Below are 24,789 nucleotides of genomic sequence, written 5' to 3'. Positions count from 1 at the left end.
GCTCAGATCTCTGCCAGAACCCGCTAATCAGAAAACTAAACCCTCTCCAGTCCTGGAGCTCCCGGGAGGGGGGGGTTAGAGCTTTATAAATATGGGGTTCTATCTGGACTCCATATTCTACCGGTGATGTGTGTCAATTGATGTGTGACCCCTGGGGGTTATCACTGACCACCATTATTTACCTGGAGTGGATAAAACTGCCATAAAGAAAGGAGAAGGAACGGCGCTGTATCTAAAATACTTTTTTAATCTTGCTGAAATACACAATTGATACAATGTTTATTCTATTTGTAACATACTGTACAATCATGTCAGTCCAAGGCACGGCGCACTCCTCATCCGCCCCGACATGGACCTGTACAGTGTGTCCCCCGAGGGCTGTGCAGTCCGCCAGGACGCCGCAATGTAAAGAATCAATGGATGCCGTCAGATTTTATTTTGAAATATAAGATATAAAAAGAATAGACTCATTTGGTTGTAATAAATACTTTTTCTCTCTGTCTCTATACAATAAATAACAGAAGGGCGCTAGCAATGGATACAAAACGCAAAACAACAAAAAAAGGGTCTTGGTTCAGATGCAGAACGGTTTGGTTTGGTCTTCGTGATGTGGTGTTTTTGGAAGAAAGTTGAATTTTCATTTTCATGGCAATCTAAAAAGAAAAAAAGAAAATGTAATAAAAAATAAAGAAATGTCCATGGCGACTTAAACCCTGGAGAAAACAAAGTGGTGGTAGAGCGAATACTGTGGAGCTTTTGTCTCCTCATTCAATGCACCTCTGATCCACCTGTGACGTTGTGGATTAGAGTTACAGTACATCGGAGGAGACTAGATCCAGTACAGTGTAATTGGCCGAGAGAGTCCACTGAGGGTGACGCCCAGGAGGTCTCTAATCTGGAGCTCCGCCCCTGCAGAGGCCTCCGAGACTCCAGGATAGAAAGTTAGGACTTACAGTACTTCCATCCTTGATACGTTTGTGACTATTATACTATCACATGAGAGTGATCCCCAAACTGATGTGGACGACTGGATGAGCAAATTATTACTGGCTTAGTTATTGTCAAATTGTATAATTATTACTTCTTAATCTAGATCTAATTTAATATGATCAGCTATTAATAATGCTGGAATAAGGAAAGATTAGTAATGGTGATCGTAGCTATATTTAGTAAGGTAAATCACTGTGAGTTACTATTAGGATTTATTACTAGTTATTGTTAGTATAGTAGATTAGTAGTAAGTTATTATTATTATTATTATTTATTATTATAGCACCATTTATTCCATGACGCTTTACATGTGATAGGGGTATACATAGCAAAAACAATTACAGTAATCATGAACAATACAAGTCAGCGATTGGTACAGGAGGAGAGGACCCTGCCCGCGAGGGCTCACAATCTACAAAGGATGGGTGAGGATACAGGAGGTGAGGGTAGAGCTGGTCGTGCAGCGGTATGGTGGAGCGAGGACCCTCCCCGCGAGGGCTCACAGTCTACAAGGGATGGGTGAGGATACAGTAGGTGAGGGTAGAGCTGGTCGTGCAGCGGTATGGTGGAGCGAGGACCCTGCCCGCGAGGGCTCACAGTCTACAAGGGATGGGTGAGGATACAGTAGGTGAGGGTAGAGCTGGTCATGCAGCGGTATGGTGGAGCGAGGACCCTGCCCGCGAGGGCTCACAGTCTACAAGGGATGGATGAGGATACAGTAGGTGAGGGTAGAGCTGGTCATGCAGCGGTATGGTGGAGCGAGTACCCTGCCCGCGAGGGCTCACAGTCTACAAGGGATGGGTGAGGATACAGTAGGTGAGGGCAGAGCTGGTCGTGCAGCGGTATGGTGGAGCGAGGACCCTGGCCGCGAGGGCTCACAGTCTACAGGGGATGGTTGGGATACAGTAGGTGAGGGTAGAGCTGGTCATGCAGCGGTATGGTGGAGCGAGGACCCTGCCCGCGAGGGCTCACAATCTACAAGGGATGGGTGAGGATACAGTAGGTGAGGATAAAGCTGGTCATGCAGCGGTATGATGGAGTGAGGACCCTGCCCGCGAGGGCTCACAGTCTACAAGGGATGGGTGAGGATACAGTAGGTGAGGGTAGAGCTGATCGTGCAGCAGTATGGTGGAGCGAGGACCCTGCCCGCGAGGGCTCACAATCTACAAGGGATGGGTGAGGATACAGTAGGTGAGGATAGAGCTGGTCATGCAGCGGTATGATGGAGTGAGGACCCTGCCCGCGAGGGCTCACAGTCTACAAGGGATGGGTGAGGATACAGTAGGTGATGGTAGAGCTGGTCGTGCAGCGGTATGATGGAGCGAGGACCCTGCCCGCGAGGGCTCACAGTCTACAGGGGATGGTTGGGATACAGTAGGTGAGGGTAGAGCTGGTCGTGCAGCGGTATGGTGGAGCGAGGACCCTGCCCGCGAGGGCTCACAGTCTACAAGGGATGGTTGGGATACAGTAGGTGAGGGTAGAGCTGGTCGTTCAGCGGTATGGTGGAGCGAGGACCCTGCCCGCGAGGGCTCACAATCTACAGGGGATGGTTGGGATACAGTAGGCGAGGGTAGGGCTGGTTGTGCAGCAGTATGGTGGAGCGAGGACCCTGCCCGCGAGGGCTCACAATCTACAAGGAATGGGTGAGGATACAGTAGGTGAGGGTAGGGCTGGTCGTGCAGTGGTATGGTGGGGCGAGGACCCTGCCCGCGAGGGCTCACAATCTACAAGGGATGGGTGAGGATACAGTAGGTGAGGGTAGAGCTGGTCGTGCAGCGGTATGGTGGAGTGAGGACCCTGCCCGCGAGGGCTCACAATCTACACGGGATGGGTGAGGATACAGTAGGTGAGGGTAGAGCTGGTCGTGCAGCGGTATGGTGGAGCGAGGACCCTGCCCGCGAGGGCTCACAATCTACAAGGGATGGGTGAGGATACAATAGGTGAGGGTAGAGCTGGTCGTGCAGTGGTATGGTGGAGCGAGGACCCTGCCCGCGAGGGCTCACAGTCTACAGGGGATGGGTGAGGATACAGTAGGTGAGGGTAGAGCTGGTCGTGCAGTGGTATGGTGGAGCGAGGACCCTGCCCACGAGGGCTCACAGTCTACAAGGGATGGGTGAGGATACAGTAGGTGAGGGTAGAGCTGGTCGTGCAGCGGTATGGTGGAGCGAGGACCCTGCCCGCGAGGGCTCACAATCTACAGGGGATGGGTGAGGATACAGTAGGTGAGGGTAGAGCTGGTCGTGCAGCGGTATGGTGGAGCGAGGACCCTGCCCGCGAGGGCTCACAGTCTACAAGGGATGGGTGAGGATACAGTAGGTGAGGGTAGGGCTGGTCGTGCAGCAGTATGGTGGAGCGAGGACCCTGCCCGTGAGGGCTCACAATCTACAGGGGATGGGTGAGGATACAGTAGGTGAGGGTAGAGCTGGTCGTGCAGCGGTATGGTGGAGCGAGGACCCTGCCCGCGAGGACTCACAGTCTACAAGGGATGGGTGAGGATACAGTAGGTTTGGGTAGAGCTGGTCGTGCAGCGGTATGGTGGAGCGGTGGTTACTGCAGGTTGTAGGCTTGTCGGAAGAGGTGGGTCTTCAGATTTCTTTTTGAAGGTTTCCATGGTAGGTGAGAGTCTGATGTGTTGGGGTAGAGAGTTCCAGAGTAGGGGGGATGCACGGGAGAAATCTTGTATACGATTGTGGGAAGAGGAGATAAGAGGGGGTAGAGAAGGAGATCTTGTGAGGATCGGAGGCTGCGTGCAGGTATGTACCAGGAGACTAGGTCACAGATATATGGAGGAGACAGGTTGTGGATGGCTTTGTATGCCATGGATAGGGTTTTGAACTGGAGTCTCTGGGCAATGGGGAGCCAGTGAAGGGATTGACAGAGAGGAGAGGCCGGGGAATAGTGGGGGGTCAGGTCGATTAGATTGGCAGCAGAGTTTAGGATAGATTGGAGGGGTGCGAGAGTGTTAGAGGGGAGGCCACAGAGCAGGAGGTTGCAGTAGCCGAGGCGGGAGATGATGAGGGCGTACACTAATGTTTTCGCAGATTCATGGTTGAGGAATGTGCGGATCCGGGAGATATTTTTGAGTTGGAGTCGGCAGGAAGTGGAAAGGGCTTGGATATGTGGTGTGAAGGAGAGATCAGAGTCCAGGGTTACCCCGAGGCAGCGAGCTTGAGGGACTGGGGAGAGTGGACAGCCATTGACTATGATGGATAGGTCAGTTGGGGGGGTTGAATGAGATGGCGGAAAGATGATGAATTCTGTTTTGTCCATGTTAAGTTTTAGAAATCTAGCAGAGAAGAACGATGAAATAGCAGACAGACATTGTGGGATTCTGGTTAGTAGGGAGGAGATATCGGGCCCAGAGAGGTAGATCAGTGTGTCATCAGCACAGAGGTGATACTGAAAGCCGTGAGACTCTATGAACTGTCCCAGGCCAAAGGTGTAGATGGAGAAGAGCGGGGGTCCTAGAACTGAACCTTGGGGGACACCGACAGATAGGGGGCGAGATGAGGAGGTGGTGTGTGAGTGGGAGACACTGAATCTCCGGTCTATTAGGTATCAGGAGATCCAGGATAGGGCCAAGTCTGTGATGTCAAGAGATGAGAGAGTCTGTAGTAAGAGGGAATGGTCCACTGTGTCGAAGGCAGATGACAGGTCCAGGAGGAGGAGGACAGGTCCAGAAGGAGGAGGACAGAGTAGTGTCGCTTGAATTTGGCAGTTAGGTCGATGGTGACTTTAGTCAGGGCAGTTTCAGTCGAGTGATGCAGTCGGAAGCCAGATTATAGGCGGTCAAACAGAGAGCAGGAGGAGAGGTGGGAGGACAGTTCAGAATGGACCTGTTGTTCCAGTAGTTTTGAGGCATAGGGGAGAAGTGATATGGGGCGATAGCTAGTCAGAGAGGATGGGTCAAGGGAGGGCTTTTTGAGGATGGGTGTGATTGCGGCATGTTTGAAGCATGAGGGGAAGACACCAGTTGTTAGTGACATTTTGAAAAGGTGGGTTAGGGTTGGGATGAGGATTGTGGTAACGTTAGGGATGAGGTGAGACTGGATTGGGTCAAGTTTACAGATGGTGAGGTGTGATTTGGAGAGTAAAGAGGAAAGTTGATCTTCCGTAATGGTGGAGAATCTGGTTTTGGAGGAGGAAGGTTGAGTAGAGATGAGGAGGGGCTGTGGGGACTTTAGGCAAAAGCATTGTCTGATGCTGCCAATCTTCTGCTTGAAGAATGAGGCAAAGGCTTCGGCTGAGATGAGAGAAGAGGGAGGAGGTGCTGGGGGACGGAGGAGAGAATTGAAAATTTTGAATAGCTGTTTAGGTTTGTGGGACAGGGAGGATATGAGAGATGAGAAGTTGGTTTGTTTTGCAGCAGTAAGTGTGGACTTGAAAGAAGTGAGGGACTGTTTGAATGCGACGAAGTGCTCGTTGGAATTGGACCTTTTCCATCTCCGCTCAGCAACCCTGGAGGCCCTTCGCAGTTCTTTGGTTAGGTTGGTGTGCCAGGGTTGCCTATTGAGTGTGCGAGCTGTGGTATGTGTGAGGGGGCAACCGAATTGAGAGCTGCAGCTGTTGTGGTGTTATATGAAGCGGCAGCAACATCTGCATTGTGTAATGAACTTATGCCTGTGAGAGGAAGAAGGAATTCAGAGAGTGAGTGTAGGTCAAGGTGTTTGAGGTTTCTGCGAGCGTGTGTAAGTTTGTGGAGTGGGGATTGTGGACCTGGAGAGGAGAGGGTAGAGAATGTGAGTAGGTTGTGGTCAGAGAGAGGGAGAGGTGAGTTAGAGAGGTTAGATAGGGAACAGAGGCGGGTGAAGATGAGGTCCAGTGTGTGGCCATCTTTATGAGTAGCTGCCGAAGACCATTGAGCGAGGCCGAAGGAGGAAGTGAGAGATAGGAACTTAGAGACAGACAAGTGGGAAGTGTCAATGGGGATGTTGAAGTCACCCATTATGATAGTGGGGATGTCGGCAGAAAGGAAGTGAAGTAGCGAGGTGGTGAAGTGGTTGAAGAAAGTGGTGGCTAGCCCTGGGGGGCGGTAAATGACTGCCAGTTGGAGGTTGGAGGGGGAGAGATGCTCACACAGTGCACCTCAAAAGAGGGGAGAGTAATGGAGTGCGGCAGTGGGATTTGGGTGAAGGTGCAGGTATCTGACAGGAGAAAACCTACTCCTCCACCATGCTTGCCGCTGGAGCGGGGGGTGTGGGAAAGGTGGAATCCGCAGTATGAAAGTGCAGCTGGAGAGGCTGTGTCTGAGGGGGTGAGCCAGGTTTCTGTGATGGCGAGGAAGGAAAGTTTGTTAGTAATGAAAAGGTCATGGATGTAGGAAAGTTTGTTGCACACGGAGCGAGCGTTCCATAGAGCTCCTGTTAGTGGGACTGGGGAAGCGGGGGCTGGGCGGATGGATATAAGGTTTGAAAGGTTGCGAGAGTTTGTGACATATCGTGGATAGGAGGTGGGAGTGACTGTGGGGATGTGGTGAGGAGAGATATCACCTGCAGTCAGAAGGAGCAGAGAAAGTGTGAGCAGGTGGGAGGAGGAGAGGGCATGAGTTGGCTGTCTGTGTTTGGAGATGCAGGATTGAATGTTGAGGAATATTTCTGAGGAGGAGGTAAGATGAATGGGGAGGATGGAGGGAGAGATGAAGAGTTCCTTGCTAGGTGTAGGGATTAGGGGGGTTAGTAGAAAGTGGAGGACTATAGGGGAGAGAGAGAAAACAAACAGGATACCCAGGCAAAGTAAACAATGTTTCTGTTTCCTTCTGTTCCATTCAGGTCTAATTCATTATCACACTTGGTGAATTCACACTGGCAGACTACGTCATCAGACTTAGTCTTCACAATATATATGCTAGCAAATGCATTCAGGTGTTAAGGAGAGGGGAGAGTCCTCTGACCCATCTTTATCAGATAATTACAAATTGGGCCAGATGCAGGATATAACACAAGCAAAGTAAAACAGGCCGGATTAGTAATAGTCATTATGAAGTTATATTGGTTGTAGTTACTATTGGGTTAGTTCAGTAACCATTACTAATAGGGTAGATGAATGTCAGCTGTATTATCAGGATGGATTAGTAGATTTTATTACTATACAGTAGTAGTTAGTCATGATGTTAGGTTAGTAGTTACTATTAGGGTAGATTAATATGACTAGTACTAGTCTTTATTTGCAGTTTAGAAGTAGTTATTGGTTTAGATGAGTATTAGTTACAATGGCGTTAGTTTGGTTAGTTACTATTAGGTTAATGGGAGTCTGTCACCCACAAAGTGACATTTAAATTGTTTAAATATTTATATGGTGGGCGTGACCCCCAGAGATATCATACCAGGCATATACATGTTACTGGTATATATTTACTGGTATACAAACAACTCGTTTCAGTGGTGCCCTCCAGTTTGCATTGGAGTCCTTTGTCTTGATTGACAGCACTCGCTGGGTAAGTGTGTCCTCTGTCTATAATCAATCACCATTTCTGCACTTTCACACCGATACTGGAGGACCCCATTGGCACACTCACAACGTTGGACCCCATTGGCACACCGGACTCCTCCTGTCTGCGGCTGCCTCTCGATACACCCAGAAGTGTATAAGCGAGCGGCTTCACAGAGGAGCAGAGGGCACTGAAGGCTTGTGAGCTGCGGCTGCTAACTGTGCCCGCAGCCACATTGCGTGCTTGCCCGCACTGACACTGACTGCACCGCTGGGCTCCTCCAGTGTCAGTGCACAAGCGCATGAACGGGGATTGCTTCTAGACAGCATTCACCATTACCAAGCGAGCACTGTGAATCAAGAAAAGGGACTGGGCTCAATACCCAAATCGAAAAGCGTAACAATTCACCACTCCATACGCCACACCAAGGGGGCACCATGCCTTAGGCCACACCAAGGGGGCACCATGCCTTAGGCTACACCAAGGGGCACCATGCCTTAGGCCACACGAAGGGGTCACCATGCCTTAGGCCACACGAAGGGGTCACCATGCCTTAGGCCACACCAAGGGGCACCATGCCTTAGGCCACACCAAGGGGGCACCACGCCATAGGCCACGCCAAGGGTGACCACACCATAGGCCACACCAAAGTTTAACCACGTCATGGGCCATGCCAAGGGTGCACCACGCCATAGGTGACGTCATGGGTTAACCACGTCATAGGCCATACCAAGTGTGCACCACATCATAGGCCACACCAAGGGGGCACCACACCAAGGATGCACCACACCATAGGCCACACCAAAGGGGCACTACGCCATAGGCCACACCAAGGGGGCACTATGCCATAGGCCACGCCAAGGGTGACCACAACATAGGCCACGCCAAGGGTGCACTGCACCATATGCTACACCAAGAATTTACCACGCCAAGGGTGCACCACGCCATAGGCCATGCCGAGGATTTACCGTGCCATAGGCCACGCCTCATTTGCATGTTATATAAAAGATTTTTTGCAAGTATAGCATTAAAATATAGATGCCTGGTATAATTTGTATGAGGGTGAAATCACCTACATAAATGGTTAAGCTGTATAAATCTATACATGTGATGACAGACTGCTTAATGTTAGTAGTTGTTAGGTTAGTAACTGATACTATTCGGGTAGATCAATTAGAAATATAGGAGCCAGGTTAATTTTCAAATAATGCCTTCCTTGGGCTGAAAATAGCCATAAAAAGTAGACAGGCGAAAATGAGACGGCATGTGTGCAAACACCCCACTCCTGAAGTCATGCGTGCAAACGCCCCACTCCTGAAGTCATGCGTGCAAACGCCCCACTCCTGAAGTCATGCGTGCAAACGCCCCACTCCTGAAGTCATGCGTGCAAACGCCCCACTCCTGAAGTCATGCGTGCAAACGCCCCACTCCTGAAGTCATGCGTGCAAACTGCCCACTCCTGAAGTCATGCGTGCAAACTCCCCGCTCCTGAAGTCATGCGTGCAAGCGCCCCGCTCCTGAAGTCATGCGTGCAAACGCCCCGCTCCTGAAGTCATGCGTGCAAACGCCCCGCTCCTGAAGTCATGCGTGCAAACTCCCCGCTCCTGAAGTCATGCGTGCAAACTCCCCGCTCCTGAAGTCATGCGTGCAAACGCCCCGCTCCTGAAGTCATGCGTGCAAACGCCCCGCTCCTGAAGTCATGCGTGCAAACGCCCCGCTCCTGAAGTCATGCGTGCAAACGCCCCGCTCCTGAAGTCATGCGTGCAAACGCCCCGCTCCTGAAGTCATGCGTGCAAACGCCCCGCTCCTGAAGTCATGCGTGCAAACGCCCCGCTCCTGAAGTCATGCGTGCAAACGCCCCGCTCCTGAAGTCATGCGTGCAAACGCCCCGCTCCTGAAGTCATGCGTGCAAACGCCCCGCTCCTGAAGTCATGCGTGCAAACGCCCCGCTCCTGAAGTCATGCGTGCAAACGCCCCGCTCCTGAAGTCATGCGTGCAAACGCCCCGCTCCTGAAGTCATGCGTGCAAACGCCCCGCTCCTGAAGTCATGCGTGCAAACGCCCCGCTCCTGAAGTCATGCGTGCAAACGCCCCGCTCCTGAAGTCATGCGTGCACACGCCCCACTCCTGAAGTCATGCGTGCAAACGCCCCACTCCTGAAGTCATGCGTGCAAACGCCCCACTCCTGAAGTCATGCGTGCAAACGCCCCACTCCTGAAGTCATGCGTGCAAACGCCCCACTCCTGAAGTCATGCGTGCAAACTCCCCACTCCTGAAGTCATGCGTGCAAACTCCCCACTCCTGAAGTCATGCGTGCAAACGCTCCACTCCTGAAGTCATGCGTGCAAACGCTCCACTCCTGAAGTCATGCGTGCAAACGCTCCACTCCTGAAGTCATGCGTGCAAACGCTCCACTCCTGAAGTCATGCATTAACATGGAGAAAAAAATAAACAAACTTTTATTCATATATTTAAAATGGATCAAATATTAAAAACATTGATGGACCGGAATGGGCGATTCATCAAAAATCCACCAACAATAAAGACAGAAAAATGCAAATAACCCAGAAAAAAACAATAAAAACAAAGAAAAAAAAACAATTGCTAGGTATATAGAGGGTTAACCTCACTAAACAGGTAAGAACAGATACAAGGAGGTTGCACTTTAAAACATCCCCAAAGATCTTGATTACATATAGTAGAATCACGTATCTTGGGGGTTATTGATCACTACCCCTTGAAAAAGAAAACGAAACGTACGTCGGGGGCTGCGTTTGATTACTTAGGAGGGGGTCTCACTACCAAAAGGGTAAGACTACATTAGCCACACGGCTATAACCATTGACAATATCAACAGATATGTGATTGTACTATATGAAATCTATATATTTCCAATTAAACGCCTGTTTTTTTCTCCATGTTAATATTAGGGCAGATCAGTAGTAGTTGTTGCTAATGTAGATTAATATCAGTAGAACTATTAGTGCAGATTAATTTTAGTAGTTACTATTGGAATCATTTAATTCTCGCTAGTTAGGGTGGATTAATAGTAATATTTGTTATTTGCGGTGGATTAGTAGTAATTGTATTAGGAGTGATTATCAGGGCAGATTAGTAGCTCTTACTAGTAGGATACTATAGGGTTAGTTATAAGGTAAGCCCTTCTTGAGCTTGGGGTAGTTATCAGACATTGTTTTTACTAGGAAGGCGCAGGTTTATTACACGTCATCATTGGGTCAGATGAGTATTGTTACTAGTTGGTTCTAAGACAGATTAGTAGTAATTAGGTTGTTATTAGGTTACATTAGTGATACTAGTTGTGGAATAGATGAGTGTTCATAGTTGTTTGAAACGCGGCAGAGTTTCATAGTCGGACATACTGGGCTGCGATCATACAGCCGGTGCCTGATTCATGCTGCTCGAGGATCGGCAGGCAGCAGCTGTCAGGATCACTTTCAGGTCAGGTTTCGTTAGTGTTGGGGTAGTAATTATATTATTATTATCAGTTCTTGAGATAAGTGGACCGTTTCATGCAGCCCCGGCCCATGGTCCAGGTCCGTGCGCTCTGGCTGTAGACACGAGCTATGGAAATTTCCCAGGCTCAACCTGTGATTAACCAGGCTGGGAAGACATCACCTGTGCTGCACACATGGCACATCATGCCAGGCCGGCGAAACAAACGCTGTATGGGCGACCCAGAAGCTCAGGAAACTCACACAGCTCCTATCCACGACCAGAGTGCACTGACCGCACTGTAGACCGGGGTTAGGCTAGTATAGTGATACTAGTGGTTGTTACTAGGATATATCAGTGTTAGTATCTAATATTAAGGTCAAAGTTAGCGCTGGGTTAGGGGGATCGCTGAGCTCAGTCCATGAGCTGATCAGATCCTGATTGTACATTTATCTGTATATCACAGTGATCTACTGTGATATTATATCCACGTTGTGGATCGGACTTGGCACTGACCAAAACTCACAGCACCGGATACAGATACAGCACCGGATACAGATACAGCACCGGATACAGTTACAGCACCGGATACAGATACAGCACCGGATACAGTTACAGCACTGGATACAGTTACAGCACCGGATACAGATACAGCACCGGATACAGATAGAGCACCGGATACAGATACAGCATCGGATACAGATACAGCACCGGATACTGATACTGCAGCGGATACTGATACTGCAGCGGATACAGATACAGCACCGGATACAGATACTGCACCGAATACAGATACTGCACCGGATACAAATACAGAACTGGATACAGATACTGCACCGGATACAGATACAGTACCGGATACAGATACAGCACCGGATACAGATACAGCACCGGATACAGATAGAGCACCGGATACAGATAGAGCACCGGATACTGATACAGCACCGGATACAGATAGAGCACCGGATACAGATAGAGCACCGGATACAGATAGAGCACCGGATACTGATACTGCAACGGATACTGATACTGCAGCGGATACAGATACAGCACCGGATACAGATACAGCACCGGATACAGATACTGCACCGAATACAGATACTGCACCGGATACAAATACAGAACTGGATACAGATACTGCACCGGATACAGATACAGTACCGGATACAGATACAGCACCGGATACAGATACAGCACCGGATACAGATACAGCACCGGATACAGATAGAGCACCGGATACAGATAGAGCACCGGATACAGATAGAGCACCGGATACAGATACAGCACCGGATACAGATACAGCACCGGATACAGATAGAGCACCGGATACTGATACTGCAGCGGATACTGATACTGCAGCGGATACAGATACAGCACCGGATACTGATACAACGCCGGATACAGATACTGCACCGGATACAGATACTGCACCGAATACAGATACTGCACCGAATACAGATACTGCACCGAATACAGATACTGCACCGGATACAGATACTGCACCGGATACAGATACAGCACCGGATACAGATACAGCACCGGATACAAGGCATGCAGATGGAGCAGGCGCATTTTGTGCCCTGGGTTAGGTTTCCCTATAGAAGTGACTTGTGATGGTTATTTGTCTATGTGACATCATTCTCATCATTCTTTATGTGCTGTCGTTATCATTCATTTATTTCTCTTCCCTTTCTGACTATCCGTGTCTGAGTCTCCGCTCTGCTGCCGATCATTGAGAGCAGCTGGGAAATGTAATAAAATCAGGATTGGGTAACATAAGTGTAAAATCCAGCGCAAAGGAAAAAATGTAGAAATTCTGGGGTTGTGGTCAGGAAGAGAATATTGCGGATGGCGTTAAAATCTGATCTAATCCGGCGTATAACATTATCTTCCTTGGCGCTCCTCTGTATTCCGTTACTGCATTTGATATTACACTATCTTAGTGGATTGAGTTACATTACAGGCTGATAGGTTTCATACTGAATTACATTAGATTAGTGAGTTGTATTATACTCGATCACGTTATTTCATGTTACATATTAGGGTGTATTATATCCTGGTTTATTCCATTAGCTGGTATTTTGTATGATCTATTGCATTACATGCCATATCCGTTTCTATTATCACGGATTACACCCGTATAACACCATCCGTCAGTTCACAATGCCGTCCGAGGTCCCATGACGGATGGGCTCAGACCGTGCCAGGACGCAGCCCCCCCCAAGACCATTACCATATTCCTGTTGTCATGGCTGGCTTTAGACGTGGAGGCTTCGTCTTCTCCGGCCAAATGCTTTGGAGCCGACATTTGTGGGCACAAAATTGCTCTTCACCATTCCCCCTGACCGGCTGAGGAAGTCTGCCAGGCGGTGGGTGACGCAGGTCGCCGTGTTGCACGCTCTCTTCTGCGCTGTCACATTGCTTCTGGAAGTCGAGGAAGAAAAAACTAAATTATCATCAGTGATTATCGGGTGAATAGCAGGAAACATGCTGAGACTTGTAGTCCCTCGGCCACTGGCATGACAGAAATGATCAGTAAACCATCTGCCCATCAGTCTATTCTTGGTACATGGGGGATATCTGATGATCGTCAATCCACCCGAAGGCGGATCATCATAACATTTGTGAAGTTCACATAAGTCATAAGAAAATGTATAAAATGTTACATCAGTGGCCAAAATCCTAAGAAACCCTCAGACCTCTCCTGTGCTGAGCGCAAGAGGGGGACGGCTAGTGAATTCCTGATATTGGCCACGAACCAGGATTAGCACAGATCTACAGAATGCAGAAAATGTATCAGCATGACTGTTACATTGTATCACTAGTAGTGATGAGCGAGTTTGCTCAGGCCGAGCTCCGAGTAGTTACAGCTGCTCGGTGATATGGTTGAATCACTCCATGATTTGCAGCTGTTTGACAGCTTTATTACATGGGAGGAATGTGTAAGTAATAGACATCACATGTAATAAAGCTGTCAAACAGTCGCAAATCATGGAGTGATTCAAGCATATCACCGAGCAGCTGTAAAAACTCGGAGCTCGGCCCGAGCATACTCAGAACAGAACATACTCGCTCAACACTAATAACTACACAACAATTCCGATCACAGGCAACAATGTATCAAGAATGAAAGTCTCTTACCTTCATGGATTAGTGTTTTACCTGCTGTTCTTCTCACTGCCGTCCGCTGTTAACCCCCACCCGCCCTGAGCTATGACTGATCCCACCCCCACTACAGAGCTGACCATCTATTATACCGAACACTATTAAACCACAAAACTTCTCCTTGTAGAAAAATAGGTTTATTAATTGAGTGCGGAGCAGGCGGATGAGAGGATTTTATTTGTACATAAGCAGCAATGAAAAAGGGACAAAACGCTGTGAGCTCGAATCTGAAGTAATGATCGGAGGATACAGCGCGTGCTCGTGTTCTGGGGTCGGGGGGCTCCTGCACCTAGCTAACTCGCTCTAGTAATATATGAGAGGTTGGTTGTGCGCTCTGCGCTCCGGCTGAGGGTGACCCTGTCCACGTTATCTCTCCACATGCATCAGCCTTGCGTTCTAGTTATTAATATCAAACTGCTCGCCATAGTTTGCGTAATGTTCATTGTCCATGGCGGCCAGGGCGCTTCTCTTCTTGCCAGGCGTGCCAGCACCGACATCAGTGCGAGGATAAGAGTTTAATTTCTGCAAATCCTGAGAGAGTCTCCCCAGCGTGCAAGTACTCAGAGCCGAGCAACGTTTGGACATGGGTCTATCCAAGCTGCAGGGGGGAAAACAGAAAAAAAGAGACATGCCAAAAAACAGCCAAACCAAAGTGGTCAAAAGACACATGCACCCTCATGCAACTGCATGTTCACATGTCATGCTGTTAACCAGACCGTAGTGAGAAGTGAGCGCTGCCTGCTGCTGTACCATGCGGAGTGTGAGTGGCAGGTGGGGTGCAGTCCCCGCTGCAGTGCTGTATGCAGGCATGCTGAGTGTGAGTAGTAGACCTGGAGTACAGTCCCCGCTGTAGAGCGGGGTGCAGGCATGCTGAGTGAGTAGTAGACCTGGGGTACAGTCCCCGCTGCAGTGCTGTATGCAGGTATGCTGAATGTTAGTAGTAGACCTGGGGTACAGTCCCTGCTGCAGAGCGGGGTGCAGGCATGCTGAGTGAGTAGTAGACCTGGGGTACAGTCCCAGCTGCAGAGCGGGGTGCAGGCATGCTGAGTGAGTAGTAGACCTGGGGTACAGTCCCCGCTGCAGAGCAGGGTGCAGGCATGCTGAGTGAGTACTAGACCTGGGGTACAGTCCCCGCTGCAGTGCTGTATGCAGGCATGCTGAGTGTGACTAGTAGACCTGGAGTACAGTCCCCGCTGTAGAGCGGGGTGCATGCATGCGGAGTGAGTAGTAGACCTGGGGTACAGTCCCCGCTGCAGAGTGGGGTGCATGCATGCTGAGTGAGTAGTAGACCTGGGGTACAGTCCCCGCTGTAGAGCGGGGTGCATGCATGCTGAGTGAGTAGTAGACCTGGGGTACAGTCCCCACTGTAGAGCGGGGTGCATGCATGCTGAGTGAGTAGTAGACCTGGAGTACAGTCCCCGCTGTAGAGCGGGGTGCATGCATGCTGAGTGAGTAGTAGACCTGGAGTACAGTCCCCGCTGTAGAGCAGGGTGCATGCATGCTGAGTGAGTACTAGACCTGGGGTACAGTCCCCGCTGCAGTGCTGTATGCAGGTATGCTGAATGTGAGTAGTAGACCTGGGGTACAGTCCCTGCTGCAGAGCGGGGTGCAGGCATGCTGAGTGAGTAGTAGACCTGGGGTACAGTCCCCGCTGCAGAGTGGGGTGCATGCATGCTGAGTGAGTAGTAGACCTGGGGTACAGTCCCCGCTGTAGAGCGGGGTGCATGCATGCTGAGTGAGTAGTAGACCTGGGGTACAGTCCCCACTGTAGAGCGGGGTGCATGCATGCTGAGTGAGTAGTAGACCTGGAGTACAGTCCCCGCTGTAGAGCGGGGTGCATGCATGCTGAGTGAGTAGTAGACCTGGAGTACAGTCCCCGCTGTAGAGCAGGGTGCATGCATGCTGAGTGAGTACTAGACCTGGGGTACAGTCCCCGCTGCAGTGCTGTATGCAGGTATGCTGAATGTGAGTAGTAGACCTGGGGTACAGTCCCTGCTGCAGAGCGGGGTGCAGGCATGCTGAGTGAGTAGTAGACCTGGGGTACAGTCCCAGCTGCAGAGCGGGGTGCAGGCATGCTGAGTGAGTAGTAGACCTGGGGTACAGTCCCCGCTGCAGAGCAGGGTGCAGGCATGCTGAGTGAGTAGTAGACCTGGGGTACAGTCCCCGCTGCAGTGCTGTATGCAGGCATGGTGAGTGTGAGTAGTAGACCTGGGGTACAGTCCCCGCTACAGAGCGGGGTGCAGGCATGCTGAGTGAGTGGTAGACCTGGGGTACAGTCCCCGCTGCAGAGCGGGGTGCAGGCATGCTGAGTGAGTAGTAGACCTGGGGTATAGTCCCCGCTGCAGTGCTGTATGCAGGCATGCTGAGTGTGAGTAGTAGACCTGGGGTACAGTCCCCGCTGCAGAGCGGGGTGCAGGCATGCTGAGTGAGTAATAGAACTTGGGTATAGTCCCCGCTGCAGAGCGGGGTGCAGGCATGCTGAGTGAGTAGTAGACCTGGGGTACAGTCCCCTCTGCAGAGCGGGGTGCAGGCATGCTGAGTGAGTAGTAGACCTGGGGTACAGTCCCCACTGCAGAGCGGGGTGCATGCATGCTGAGTGAGTAGTAGACCTGGGGTACAGTCCCCGCTGCGGAGCGGGGTGCAGGCATGCTGAGTGAGTAGTAGACCTGGGGTACAGTCCCCGCTGCAGAGCGGGGTGCAGGCATGCTGAGTGAGTAATAGACCTGGGGTACAGTCCCCGCTGCAGAGCGGGGTGCAGGCATGCTGAGTGAGTAGTAGACCTGGGGTACAGTCCCCGCTGCAGAGCGGGGTGCAGGCATGCTGAGTGAGTAATAGACCTGGGGTACAGTCCCCGCTGCAGAGCGGGGTGCAGGCATGCTGAGTGAGTAGTAGACCTGGGGTACAGTCCCCGCTGCAGAGCGGGGTGCAGGCATGCTGAGTGAGTAGTAGACCTGGGGTACAGTCCCCGCTGCAGAGCGGGGTGCAGGCATGCTGAGTGAGTAATAGAACTTGGGTATAGTCCCCGCTGCAGAGCGGGGTGCAGGCATGCTGAGTGAGTAGTAGACCTGGGGTACAGTCCCCTCTGCAGAGCGGGGTGCAGGCATGCTGAGTGAGTAGTAGACCTGGGGTACAGTCCCCACTGCAGAGCGGGGTGCATGCATGCTGAGTGAGTAGTATACCTGGGGTACAGTCCCCGCTGCGGAGCGGGGTGCAGGCATGCTGAGTGAGTAGTAGACCTGGGGTACAGTCCCCGCTGCAGAGCGGGGTGCAGGCATGCTGAGTGAGTAATAGACCTGGGGTACAGTCCTCGCTGCAGAGCGGGGTGCAGGCATGCTGAGTGAGTAGTAGACCTGGGGTACAGTCCCCGCTGCAGAGCGAGGTGCAGGCATGCTGAGTGAGTAATAGACCTGGGGTACAGTCCCCGCTGCAGAGCGGGGTGCAGGCATGCTGAGTGAGTAGTAGACCTGGGGTACAGTCCCCGCTGCAGAGCGGGGTGCAGGCATGCTGAGTGAGTAGTAGACCTGGGGTACAGTCCCCGCTGCAGAGCGGGGTGCAGGCATGCTGAGTGAGTAGTAGACCTGGGGTACAGTCCCCGCTGCAGAGCGGGGTGCAGCCATGCTTAGATCATGCTGTAGTGGCGGTTATTACAATGCAGTCCATGCACTGCTATTGATCTCTCTGCTCGGAGGATGATGTCATCGCTGAGTGCATTATGTGAACGCCCAGTTATATTATCAATCCTCTCACTGCAGACAAAGCAACTGTCATTACACTACATGCCTTAATATGGATGGGGGAGCATGCAGGACTGTGACCGAGGGCACCCCCAGACCCGGGACCTCTCTTCTCCATAATACCGTACCTCGCGCTCACACCCCATGGTCTCTCCAAGGGGATCATTCCTTCTCTTTATGACTAATGGAAATAGACATGGGGCAGACGCTAAGGCTCTGCGGACACCTGCTTCATTAAAAGGGTTAAGGACTCTGAGGATGATGAGGGTGATAAATAACAGTTGTCAGGACACAGGTGAGAGATCAACAGGTCAGTTCTATGTACAAATGCCAGCTGTGACAACCATATACCCAGTCATCCTGAACTCCCATCACTGTGGAGCATGATTGTGCTGCCCCCTATGTGTGAGATCAGAGATGACATGAGGATGCGCTCTGTGATTCATGGCCCCTGAAAGTTAGTATCAGATACAGATATACACCCTACACTTAGAGGCTGCAGTCTACTCTGTGCTGTGCAGTGGTCCCTACACATAGAGGCTGCAGTCTACTCTGTGCTGTGCAGTGGTCCCTACACTTAGAGGCTGCAGTCTACTCTGTGCTGTGCAGTGGTCCCTACACATAGAGGCTGCAGTCTACTCTGTGCTGTGCAGTGGTCCCTACACATAGAGGCTGCAGTCTACTCTGTGCTGTGCAGTGGTCCCTACACAGAGGCTGCAGTCTACTCTGTGCTGTGCAGTGATCCCTACACATAGAGGCTGCAGTCTACTCTGTGCTGTGCAGTGGTCCCTACACATAGAGGCTGCAGTCTACTCTGTGCTGTGCAGCGGTCCTTACACGTAGAGGCTGCAGTCTACTCTGTGCTGTGCAGTGGTCCCTACACATAGAGGCTGCAGTCTACTCTGTGCTGTGCAGTGATCCCTACACATAGAGGCTGCAGTCTACTCTGTGCTGTGCAGTGGTCCCTACACATAGAGGCTGCAGTCTACTCTGTGCTGTGCAGGGGTCCCTACACATAGAGGCTGCAGTCTACTCTGTGCTGTGCAGGGGTCCCTACATGTATACATGTAGAGGCTGCAGTCTACTCTGTGCTGTGCAGCGATCCCTACACATAGAGGCTGCAGTCTAGTCTGTGCTGTGCAGTGGTCCCTACTCATAGAGGCTGCAGTCTACTCTGTGCTGTGCAGTGGTCCCTACACATAGAGGCTGCAGTCTACTCTGTGCTGTGCAGTGATCCCTACACATAGAGGCTGCAGTCTACTCTGTGCTGTGCAGTGGTCCCTACACATAGAGGCTGCAGTCTACTCTGTGCTGTGCAGCGGTCCTTACACGTAGAGGCTGCAGTCTACTCTGTGCTATGCAGCGGTCCCTACACTTAGAGGCTGCAGTCTACTCTGTGCTGTGCAGTGGTCCCTACACATAGAGGCTGCAGTCTACTCTGTGCTGTGCAGCGGTCCCTACACATAGAGGCTGCAGTCTACTCTGTGCTGTGCAGCGGTCCTTACACGTAGAGGCTGCAGTCTACTCTGTGCTGTGCAGCGGTCCCTACACATAGAGGCTGCAGTCTACTCTGTGCTGTGCAGTGGTCCCTACACGTAGAGGCTGCAGTCTACTCTACTGTGCAGCGGTCCCTACACATAGAGGCTGCAGTCTACTCTGTGCTGTGCAGTGGTCCCTACATATAGAGGCTGCCGTCTACTCTGTGCTGTGCAGCGGTCCCTACACATAGAGGCTGCAGTCTACTCTGTGCTGTGCAGTGGTCCCTACACATGGAGGCTGCAGTCTACTCTGTGCTGTGCAGTGGTCCCTACACATAGAGGCTGCAGTCTACTCTGTGCTGTGCAGTGGTCCCTACACATAGAGGCTGCAGTCTACTCTGTGCTGTGCAGTGGTCCCTACACATAAAGGCTGCAGTCTACTCTGTGCTGTGCAGTGGCCCCTACACATAGAGGCTGCAGTCTACTCTGTGCTGTGCAGTGGTCCCTACACATAGAGGCTGCAGTCTACTCTGTGCTGTGCAATGGTCCCTACACGTAGAGGCTGCAGTCTACTCTGTGCTGTGCAGTGGTCCCTACACATAGAGGCTGCAGTCTACTCTGTGCTGTGCAGTGATCCCTACACATAGAGGCTGCAGTCTACTCTGTGCTGTGCAGTGGTCCCTACACATAGAGGCTGCAGTCTACTCTGTGCTGTGCAGGGGTCCCTACACATAGAGGCTGCAGTCTACTCTGTGCTGTGCAGGGGTCCCTACATGTATACATGTAGAGGCTGCAGTCTACTCTGTGCTGTGCAGCGATCCCTACACATAGAGGCTGCAGTCTACTCTGTGCTGTGCAGTGGTCCCTACTCATAGAGGCTGCAGTCTACTCTGTGCTGTGCAGTGGTCCCTACACATAGAGGCTGCAGTCTACTCTGTGCTGTGCAGTGATCCCTACACATAGAGGCTGCAGTCTACTCTGTGCTGTGCAGTGGTCCCTACACATAGAGGCTGCAGTCTACTCTGTGCTGTGCAGCGGTCCCTACACATAGAGGCTGCAGTCTACTCTGTGCTGTGCAGTGATCCCTACACATAGAGGCTGCAGTCTACTCTGTGCTGTGCAGTGGTCCCTACACATAGAGGCTGCAGTCTACTCTGTGCTGTGCAGGGGTCCCTACACATAGAGGCTGCAGTCTACTCTGTGCTGTGCAGTGGTCCCTACTCATAGAGGCTGCAGTCTACTCTGTGCTGTGCAGTGGTCCCTACACATAGAGGCTGCAGTCTACTCTGTGCTGTGCAGTGGTCCCTACACATAGAGGCTGCAGTCTACTCTGTGTTGTGCAGCGGTCCCTACACATAGAGGCTGCAGTCTACTCAGTGCTGTGCAGTGGTCCCTACACATAGAGGCTGCAGTCTACTCTGTGCTGTGCAGCGGCCCCTACACATAGAGGCTGCAGTTTACTCTGTGCTGTGCAGCGGTCCCTACACATAGAGGCTGCAGTCTACTCTGTGCTGTGCAATGGTCCCTACACATAGATGCTGCAGTCTACTCTGTGCTGTGCAGCGGTCCCTACACATAGAGGCTGCAGTCTACTCTGTGCTGTGCAGCGGTCCCTACACATAGAGGCTGCAGTCTACTCTGTGCTGTGCAGTGGTCCCTACACATAGAGGCTGCAGTCTACTCTGTGCTGTGCAGCGGTCCTTACACAGAGGCTGCAGTCTACTCTGTGCTGTGCAGTGGTCCCTACACATAGAGGCTGCAGTCTACTCTGTGCTGTGCTGCGGTCCCTACACATAGAGGCTGCAGTCTACTCTGTGCTGTGCAGCGGTCCCTACACGTAGAGGCTGCAGTCTACTCTGTGCTGTGCAGCGGTCCCTACACATAGAGGCGGCAGTCTACTCTGTGCTGTGCAGTGGTCCCTACACATAGAGGCTGCAGTCTACTCTGTGCTCTGCAGTGGTCCCTACACGTAGAGGCTGCAGTCTACTCTGTGCTGTGCAGCTTTCCTTACACATAGAGGCTGCAGTCTACTCTGTGCTGTGCAGCGGTCCCTACACATAGAGGCTGCAGTCTACTCTGTGCTGTGCAGTGGTCCCTACACATAGAGGCTGCAGTCTACTCTGTGCTGTGCAGCGGTCCCTACACATAGAGGCTGCAGTCTACTCTGTGCTGTGCAGTGGTCCCTACACATAGAGGCTGCAGTCTACTCTGTGCTGTGCAGCGGTCCCTACACATAGAGGCGGCAGTCTACTCTGTGCTGTGCAGTGGTCCCTACACATAGAGGCTGCAGTCTACTCTGTGCTGTGCAGTGGTCCCTACACGTAGAGGCTGCAGTCTACTCTGTGCTGTGCAGCTTTCCTTACACATAGAGGCTGCAGTCTACTCTGTGCTGTGCAGCGGTCCCTACACATAGAGGCTGCAGTCTACTCTGTGCTGTGCAGTGGTCCCTACACATAGAGGCTGCAGTCTACTCTGTGCTGTGCAGCGGTCCCTACACATAGAGGCTGCAGTCTACTCTGTGCTGTGCAGTGGTCCCTACACATAGAGGCTGCAGTCTACTCTGTGCTGTGCAGCGGTCCCTACACATAGAGGCTGCAGTCTACTCTGTGCTGTGCAGCGGTCCCTACACATAGAGGCTGCAGTCTACTCTGTGCTGTGCAGCGGTCCCTACACATAGAGGCTGCAGTCTACTCTGTGCTGTGCAGCGGTCCCTACACATAGAGGCTGCAGTCTACTCTGTGTTGTGCAGCGGTCCCTACACATAGAGGCTGCAGTCTACTCTGTGCTGTGCAGTGGTCCCTACACATAGAGGCTGCAGTCTACTCTGTGCTGTGCAGTGGTCCCTACACACAGAGGCTGCAGTCTACTCTGTGCTGTGCAGCGGTCCCTACACATAAAGTCTGCAGTCTACTCTGTGCTGTGCAGCGGTCCCTACACATAAAGTCTGCAGTCTACTCTGTGCTGTGCAGCGGTCCCTACACATAGAGGCTGCAGTCTACTCTGTGCTGTGCAGCGGTCCCTACACATAAAGTCTGCAGTCTACTCTGTGCTGTGCAGCGGTCCCTACACATAGAGGCTGCAGTCTACTCTGTGCTGTGCAGCGGTCCTTACACATAGAGGCTGCAGTCTACTCTGTGCTGTGCAGCGGTCCCTACACATAGAGGCTGCAGTCTACTCTGTGCTGTGCAGCGGTCCCTACACATAGAGGCTGCAGTCTACTCTGTGCTGTGCAGCGGTCCCTACACATAAAGTCTGCAGTCTACTCTGTGCTGTGCAGTGGTCCCTACACATAGAGGCTGCAGTCTACTCTGTGTTGTGCAGCGGTCCCTACACATAGAGGCTGCAGTCTACTCTGTGCTGTGCAGTGGTCCCTACACATAGAGGCTGCAGTCTACTCTGTGTTGTGCAGCGGTCCCTACACATAGAGGCTGCAGTCTACTCTGTGCTGTGCAGTGGTCCCTACACATAGAGGCTGCAGTCTACTCTGTGCTGTGCAGTGGTCCCTACACATAGAGGCTGCAGTCTACTCTGTGCTGTGCAGCGGTCCCTACACATAGAGGCTGCAGTCTACTCTGTGCTGTGCAGTGGTCCCTACACATAGAGGCTGCAGTCTACTCTGTGCTGTGCAGCGGTCCCTACACATAGAGGCTGCAGTCTACTCTGTGCTGTGCAGCGGTCCCTACACATAGAGGCTGCAGTCTACTCTGTGCTGTGCACTGTAGTTCAATGCCAGCAGTCGTCAGGGGGGCTCCGCTCTTACCTGTTCCCGTCATTCGCCTGCTCCATTTCTTCTGCTGTCATCTGCACAAACTCTTTGACCAGTGCATTAAGTAACCTCCGCGCCTCATAGTCACTGACTGTGACCCGGTCTGGTAATGACTCCAAGCCAGCTCTTCATGGAAAGAAAGGAAGGTGGTCAATGGTCTTGCGGGGGGTCCGCACAGAACCATCCTTACTGGCATACACCTTACCTGACTGGAGCTGCCTGTGAGCTGTACATCTGGCAAACCAGCAACCCCAGGACAGCAAGAAGAGATGAGATCTTCAGCACGACCATAATGTCCTTCCTACAAAGATTTAAGGGAGAAGCGTTGGCCGTCTGCCAGGGATGCCATCAGCATTAAGAGAGTCCTGAGTAATGAGAGCAGCCTGGAGCCCGGCACCCTGCAAACACTCCACATTCATCACACACAACTCTCAGACACCATCCTAGCAAACACGCTTATTACAAGAAGAGCCAACGAAAGCCGCAGCGTACTACTAGCCACAGGCGGCCACAGGCGGCCAAAGGGGACGCTGAGGCTCGTAGTACAACTACTTTCTGCAGAGCAACAGGTCTTCGCGTTGGTTCCCTCCAAGGCTCCAGTCAACTGATGGCAAAGCATCTAGTATCCAAAACTGATGAATGGGTGGAAGGACTGGAGGGTCAGCCTCTGCCCCCCGTCCCCCGCTGTATGGACTGGTCATCATCTACTCACCAGCCAGTGGTCCTTGTGTAGAGTGCAGATCACTGAGACTTCTCACAAACTAGCCAAATCTCAATGTTCTCCAATGGGGGGGAGGCTAGGCTTTTATATGTAGCTCCTGGCTCCCAGTGTGTAGGCGTTGGATGAGTGGTGCCCAGCCAATAAGCTCCACCCGGGACTTCCAGTGGCCAATCCCCATTAGTGCACGGACCCCAAGCCTACCAATGACGTCATCACAGTCACTGAGTATTCCATTCACAAAATGTGCCAGTCATTTTGGCCACTGACAGACTCATTTGCATTGATGTCATTGAAAAAAAAAAAAAAACTTAAAACGTTAATGAAAAGTAAAAGAAAGACTCTCCAGCCATTAATAATTTATCCTTTCCTTACACGGCTCCCCCTCCTTCCAAAAATGACTGTATTTTCTTCTAGAAGACAGCTAAGTGAATGAGCAGCGTTTATTAGAAGCGACATCTACTGCAAACACCACTGCATTGCAGACACTCACCCGGGGGGCTATCGCATCGCTGACTACCACATTCTCCAAAGTTGGGGCAGCCTGGAGTAGTCGGGACGACTTGCTGCCCGCAAAATCCACAGCAGCTAGAAGTGCTGCTCTGTATACAGCTCCGACCATGCTGGAGTGATCCCACCTCCAGAAACATCCCTCGTACCAGCCCGCAGCACCGGCCCCTGACCTGAGCCGAGGGCCGGGGGGCTCTCATTGTCCAAGAGAAAGTCTAAAGTATGATCAAAATGCAGAAAAGGTAATAAAAGAGACAGCGAGAGACTAAGCGTGAGGGACAGAGGAACTGAGAGAGTAGGGTAAAGAGACAGAAAAAGAGAGATGACACAGGAGGGGAGAAGAGAGAGAGAAGGACAGGAGAGAAAAGAAGAAGAGAAGAGAGAGAGAAGGACAGGAGAGAAAAGAAGAAGAGAAGAGAGAGAGAAGGACACGAGAGAAAAGAAGAAGAAGAGAAGAGAGAGAGAAGGACACGAGAGAAAAGAAGAAGAAGAGAAGAGAGAAGGACACGAGAGAAAAGAAGAAGAGAAGAGAGAGAAGGACAGGAGAGA

General features: G+C 51.6%; 1 protein-coding gene across 2 annotated transcripts; it reads right to left on the bottom strand.

Moving 5' to 3' along the window:
- Positions 1-470: 470 nt before the first annotated feature.
- CALCB (calcitonin related polypeptide beta) lies at positions 471-23,859 on the bottom strand. 2 transcript variants are annotated; one of them, XM_073659568.1, is made up of 5 exons: positions 23,725-23,859; positions 23,218-23,313; positions 23,007-23,138; positions 13,103-13,293; positions 471-653 (listed from the first exon to the last, which is right to left on the bottom strand). In XM_073659568.1, the coding sequence occupies exons 2-4, from the start codon at positions 23,301-23,303 to the stop codon at positions 13,128-13,130; spliced, it is 384 nt and encodes a 127-aa protein (XP_073515669.1). In that variant the 5' UTR covers positions 23,304-23,313; positions 23,725-23,859; the 3' UTR covers positions 471-653; positions 13,103-13,127. The 2 variants fall into 2 exon arrangements, with proteins under 2 accessions (XP_073515669.1, XP_073515668.1); XM_073659567.1 differs by lacking the exons at positions 471-653; positions 13,103-13,293 and adding an exon at positions 14,150-14,632.
- Positions 23,860-24,789: the final 930 nt, after the last annotated feature.

This window comes from Phyllobates terribilis, unplaced genomic scaffold (genome assembly GCF_046119375.1).
Source record: "Phyllobates terribilis strain yellow unplaced genomic scaffold, ASM4611937v1 Scaffold_13__5_contigs__length_258822181, whole genome shotgun sequence".
Classification (NCBI taxonomy): domain Eukaryota; kingdom Metazoa; phylum Chordata; class Amphibia; order Anura; family Dendrobatidae; genus Phyllobates; species Phyllobates terribilis.
This window is presented reverse-complemented; position numbering and strand designations above follow the sequence as displayed.